This window comes from Lampris incognitus, chromosome 11 (genome assembly GCF_029633865.1).
Source record: "Lampris incognitus isolate fLamInc1 chromosome 11, fLamInc1.hap2, whole genome shotgun sequence".
NCBI lineage: Eukaryota > Metazoa > Chordata > Actinopteri > Lampriformes > Lampridae > Lampris > Lampris incognitus.
In genome coordinates, this window is record NC_079221.1 from 7034174 (window position 1) to 7040849 (window position 6676).

The window sequence follows — 6676 nt, forward strand, 5'->3', positions numbered from 1 at the left end:
TGCCCGGCTCGCCGCATCACGCCGGGGATGTTTTGTCCTCCAGCATATTTAACGTGCGCTTTACTGTGAAACGTCCTCGCGTCTCGTGAGACGCCCCTTCTTACTCTCTCCATCAGCAGCAAATTTATTTGCAGCGATGATTAATAAAACTAGGCCGCACCACCAGAACAATTAATCACATAGAATTATCAAAGAATATATATATATATATATATATATATACAAACAAAACATTTGCATATCTCCCTTCTTAGCTTCAGTGTCGTTGGCGCCTATAAATTGCTCTCATCCAAACCGGTGCAGTAACAAAGTGTCAGTGAGTCCTTAAATCAGAAAATCGGCTGTGAAAAGTGGAGCGGTTCGGCATCGCCGTGCACGGGTTGAGGAGAGCCGTCGCCGTGCGGAGGAAAACCAAGACCGCTGCCTTCGACCGTGAGGCGTTCGCGTCCCCCTGCTGTATCTGAGGCCCGGCCCTGACGCGCCCCGGCTGAGGGGACGGTGAAGGTCCCTGCGAGCCGGCGGAGGGGGATGGACGGGCCTCAGACCAGCAGAGGAGACCACATCGGGTACACAAATCAGGACCCCCCCCCTCCCTCTCCCGTCTCCCCGAACCTCCTTAGAGAGCGGGCAAACGTTTCACGTTTGGGTAAATACCCTCCAGTCCGTGGGGTCTGAAGCGGCTGACGCAGGCCGTCATCTTTTACCCCCCCCCCCCCCCGCCACCCTCCCCCCTCCCCGGACTGACTTTCAGGTCCACAGGAGAGATATCTGATAGCGAGAGGTCAGCTCCTGTTCTCTCCAAAGCCATTTCTTTCATGTGAAACGTTTGATTCACCCTCTCGGAAGAACACCCGCCCCCCCCCCCACCCCGGTTTTAGAGAAGGACAGTAAACACTGTAATTATCTTGGGGAGGAAACGGGGGTTACGTTCTCCATCCACAACAATTATTTCATTTAGACCAACCGTGATTATCTGGGGGGGTCCTCATCGACCCCCCGACCCCTTCTCATGAGACGTACCGGCTTTTCTCCTACAGGGGTAGTGGAGTGTTGGGTAGTATCACTGCTTGGTGCTATCTTCAAGGTTCTTGCACCTCGGGGTGGTGTGTGTGTGTGTGCGTGTGTGTGTGTGGGAGTTACATTTCAGAGTGATGGCTTTAGTACTTTAGAGTGAACTGTGTGCGATCTCTCCTGGTAGGAAAAAAAAAAAAACCCCGTCCCCATGGGCTTGTTGTGCTGCTGTCTGCTGTCTATTTGCATGATATTTTTCTATTCAGTCTTATCATCGGCGCGCTGTGAGGTGGGAAGTGCTGGCTCCCTCTCAGAGGCTGGACCCGGGTTTTATCGGCAGGTAATTCTCCCTCTCTCACTAACTCATCTTGAATTATTTAAGCGTTATTTCAAGGATCCGGGCAAAGGTAAACATGACGGAAAAGGGGAGGGGGGGCGGTTTATCAGGGACCGGTGTCATTGTTTTGGATTTGGTTGATCATAATTACATGACGCTGTTCTTGCAAGCTGAGAAGATTTTGTATCCCGTCATTAAATAGATCCACTGGATGATGGACACTCAATTGATAAGAAAGCATGCCTTCTTCACCTCCCACAAATGTACCATTTACCATATGAAGACCATAAACACATACATACATACATACACATATATATATACACACACACACACACACACACATATATATATATACAATAGGCTGTGCGTGAGCAACAAGACAAATTCTCCACAATGTCAGATAAACCTAGATAATAGTAATGAAAAATAAAAGCCTTTCAGTGAGAAATGGAAATTTTGAAATCTTGGGGATGGGCCAGAAATGTAAAAAGCATGGTGCTCAGTGGACTGTGGACCTATACCATCAACTAGTCCTACTGATAAGAAGAGTCGCTGTAACTTATTCATAGTATAATTCATAGCAATTTTTGCCCGTTTGTGTCACTGGAGTATAGCTGCTCCTGCAAAGAGACTCATCGCTGGAATGTCATCGGAGTAAATGACAAGCGGACAAAAAGGGATGTGTGTTGTTGAGAGATGCAGCCGTACACTCCATAGACTCCATACACTCTGTAGACGCCATACACTCCATATACTTCATACACTCCATACACTCCATAGACTCCATACACTCCATACACTCCATAGACTGCATACACTCCATACACTCCATAGACTCCATACACTCTGTAGATGCCATACACTCCATAGACTCCATACACTCCATACACTCCATAGACTCCATACACTCTGTAGATGCCATACACTCCATATACTTCATACACTCCATACACTCCATAGACTCCATACACTCCATAGACTGCATACACTCCATACACTCTATACACTCCATATACTTCATACACTCCGTAGACTCCATACACTCCATAGACTGCATACACTCCATACACTCTATACACTCCATATACTTCATACACTCCGTAGACTCCATACACTCCATAGACTCCATACACTCTGTAGATGCCATACACTCCATATACTTCATAGACTCCATACACTCCATACACTCCATAGACTCCATAGACTCCATACACTCCATAGACTCCATACACTCCATAGACTGCATACACTCCATACACTCTATACACTCCATAGACTGCATACACTCCATACACTCTATACACTCCATATACTTCATACACTCCGTAGACTCCATACACTCCATAGACTGCATGCACCCCATACACTCCATACACTCCATACACCCAGAGACTCCATACACTCCATACACTCCATAGACTGCATACACCCCATACACTCGACAGGCTCCCTACACCCCATACACTCCATACATTCTGTAGTGTCCATACACTCTGTAGACTCCATACACTCCATAGACCCCATACACTCCATAGACCCCATACACTCCAAACACTCCATAGACTCCAAACACTCTATACACTCCACACATACCATACACTATAGACTCCATACACTCCATACACCCCATACACTCTGTGCTGTCAGGAGGCTGGTCCTTCTGACACGCATCATCCCCTGCTTGTCATCAGGTTGCCTACCTGAGACAAAAGCACAGCCTGTCAGAGGGCTTTCTCCCATAATCCTTTCAAAATAATGTTGATGATAGACTCAGCCTTGTTAGCCAGAATTTTAAAAAGCCACATTTCGCCACCTTGGACTGGGGTTTAAAAATACAGCTAATTCAGAGGAGCACTGTAACGTCTGCATCCTCATACAACTTTTTGCCTCTTACACAATTTGGTTTTATGTATAAACTTCATTGTAAAGACATTACACACACACACACACATACATACATTTATCTATCTATTTATATATATGTGTGTGTGTGTGTGTGTATGTGTATGTGTATATTCTGCAAACAACAATAAAAACGACAATAGCAATAATCAATAAAAATAATTATAATAACAGTAATGATAATTCTATTTCTTTTTTCAGTCATTCTTATTGGACACAGGCATGTTACTGGCGACTGAAATTGAAACAAGACGAAATCGTTAAAAAAAATAATAAAAAAAACCCCAAAAAAAACAATTCTGGTGAATTAAATTTGACATCATTTGTATCGACCTGTATAGCCTGATTCGTCATTGGTAATATTGTTCGATACAACCCCTTTCTCTATTCCCTTTTTTTTTTTAATGTTTTTTTTTATTATTATTGTAGAGCCAAGGTGCCGAAACAAACCACTTAAACACACAATTTGCTCAACAAGTCTTTTAAGATAGCTGTAATTGCGTAGTTGAATATTCGACAACCTAATTTCCAGTTGTCGATTCGCTGCCCTTGGGAAAGTCCTTTGAAGTGGCGGTGAAAAGGATTCCCGGAAAATAATTATAATTTCACCAGGCGCGATTAGAGACACGCCGGCCCCCGCGCCACGTTTTTAGGAGCAGCCTATTTGTGACAAAACGCAACAATATCGCAAAATTAAAGGAGTCGCTACATTCTTTCCTCCTTTACCTTCGCACGTGTCGGTGCCGGTGCCACCCACGGGGCAGGGAGAGCACGCACGCACGCACGCACGAGGGACACTATACTGTACTATAGCGCCACGTTTTTAGGAGCAGCCTATTTGTGACAAAACGCAACAATATCGCAAAATTAAAGGAGTCGCTACATTCTTTCTTTACCTTCGCACGTGTCGGTGCCGCCCACGGGGCAGGGAGAGCACGCACGCACGCACGCACGCACGCGGGACACTCTACTGTACTATAGGGGAGACGGAGAATACGCACAGGTGCGAAAGCTGCAAGGTAAAGCGGACACGAGCTGCTCTGACGGACAGCTGGCCGGACGAAGAAACGTCAAGGAGACGGGAGAGAAAGTGTCTCTCCCCCCCTCCCCCCCCCCCGGCTGCCCCACCTCGTCCTCGTCCACCGCCGCTACGCGGCCGGCATGTCGGGCCTTGGAGCCGGAGTAAAAACGAACGTTTAAACGGGAAAAGCCAACTTCCGGCCGCACGTGCACTTGCCAGTTTCGCGCGCCCCCCCCCCAAAAAAAAAACAATCGGCGCGTGCGTCCACCTCGGGGCAGGCCGCATCACGCACGCTGCCACCTTCAGCCGGGCCGAGGCGCCGCGGCGCGTGGTGCCAAATAACAACAAAAATACAAACGGGAAAAAAACTTTCTCGTCTCGCAACGGGTCGCCACGGACGAGACGGCACGAGCTCAACACGCGTCACGACACCGCGGACACGCACGCCGCAGCCGCCGGGACCTGGAGACGGGAACGGGTCCGAGTCCTGCTCGGGGAATGTCGTGGCCTGATTTTAACCTCTCCATCGCCGCGGATACAAACGCAAGACAGCATCGGATATACGTCCCCCCCCCCACCCCTGGACGCGCCCCCCCACCCCACCCCGCGCCGGCTCAGGGTGGGATTAGAAAGCGCTCGCTGGGCTGCGTGTCGGGCGCTACTGCGCATGCCCGAGCGACACTTTCACTACCTGCTGCCGCACGATCCTGTATTTCACACGGGGCAGCCGGGAGTTCTCGTCCACTTGCGTGAATGCTGCCGCCGCTGCTGCTGCAGGGTGGTGCTGCTGCTGCTGCAGGGTGGTGCTGCTTAACAGGCGACGGGAGTTAAACAAGGAAGCCCCCCCTTTGCCCCCCCCTCTCTCTGATGGATGCCACCATGAATCAGAACACATAGCTTCTGCACCTTCATGAGGACGTTTCCGCCGCGCCTCCGGCCGCTGGGATGAAGTGTTGAAGTCTCTGTAAGTACGGCGCCACCTTCACTCCACCCGCCTGGAGCACGCGCTGCATGCTGCGCGCCACGGCTCGCTTTTACGCGGGATCCGCTTGTGCGTAATGCGCTTCTGTGTTCTGCCTGCGCAGTTTTGAACTTCCTTACCTGTGCCACGTATTTTGTTTAGTTTTTGTTTTGTGTTTTTTCTCTCCCCCCTCTCTCTCTCCCCCCTCACCCCCTCTCCCCCAGCAAAACGTCGTGCCGATATGTCTAAACCCATGGATCACGTCAAACGCCCGATGAACGCTTTCATGGTGTGGTCCCGAGCCCAGCGGAGGAAGATGGCCCAGGAGAACCCCAAAATGCACAACTCCGAGATCAGCAAGCGGCTGGGCGCGGAGTGGAAGCTGCTCACCGAGTCGGAGAAGAGGCCCTTCATCGACGAGGCGAAGCGGCTGAGGGCCATGCACATGAAGGAGCACCCAGACTACAAGTACCGGCCGAGGCGGAAGCCCAAGACGCTGATGAAGAAGGACAAGTTCTCCTTCCCGGTGCCCTACAACCTCGGGGAGCACGAGGCGCTCAAAGTCAGCGGGCTGACGGGCGGAGCGCTGTCCGAGTCCCTCATCGGCAACCCGGACAAGGCGGCGGCGGCGGCGGCGGCCGCGGCCGCCAGGGTCTTCTTCAACCCGTCCATGTCGGCGAACCCCTACTCCTTTTTCGACCTGGGATCCAAGATGAGCGAGCTTTCGCCCCCCTCGTTCCCCTACGCGTCGCCGCTGGGCTACCCGGGCGGCGCCACGGCGTTCTCCGGAGCCGGCGCCGTCACCGGGGGCGCGCACACGCACACGCACTCGCACCCGTCGCCGGGGAACCCGGGCTACATGATCCCCTGTAACTGTACGGCGTGGCCCTCCGCGGGGCTCCAGCCGCCGCTGGCCTACATCCTGCTCCCGGGGATGGGCAAACCCCAACTTGAACCCTACCCCGCATACGCCGCGGCGTTATGATAGCCCGTGCAGGCCGCTTTTTCTTTTTTTTTTTTTAAATCTTTTTTTTGGGGAGGGGGTGTCGGGGACTGAAAGAGACTGAAATGTGAAAAAGGAAGAACAGAAAAAAAAATATCCATGCAAGAGTTTATTATGCATGCACCAACTTGTACATGTGATGAAGTGCTCGTCGTCTCAGATATCACATGTGAATGTATATTGATTAATGCCTTTATCTAAGGTCACGCGTATTTAGAGAGCTCTCTAATCTCTTATTACCCCGCCGTCGCCTCTCGGAAGCCAGAGGGGGGGGGGGGGGAAAGGGCACTTTAGGATGGCGGCGGTGCGCAAATTGGAGAGAGAGAAGTAACAGGAGACCCGGTTTCGCCCACGTCAATGTGAAAACCCGGGTGAGAGGCGCACCCGCCGCCCCGCGTGCAACCCCCTCCTCCCCGATCCCCGTGTCACGCGAGCTGC

General features: G+C 51.2%; 1 protein-coding gene across 1 annotated transcript; it reads left to right on the forward strand.

Annotated features, from left to right (window-relative positions):
• The first annotated feature begins 1169 nt into the window (after positions 1-1169).
• Positions 1170-6220, forward strand: sox21b (SRY-box transcription factor 21b). Its single transcript, XM_056289038.1, has 2 exons — positions 1170-1351; positions 5460-6220. Exon 2 carries the CDS (start codon positions 5477-5479, stop codon positions 6218-6220), a length of 744 nt encoding a protein of 247 aa, XP_056145013.1. The 5' UTR covers positions 1170-1351; positions 5460-5476.
• Positions 6221-6676: the final 456 nt, after the last annotated feature.

What these genes read in the sequence shown, in the direction of transcription:
- sox21b (XM_056289038.1), top strand. Translation starts at nt 5,477, where the DNA reads ATGTCTAAACCCATGGATCACGTCAAACGCCCGATGAACGCTTTCATG.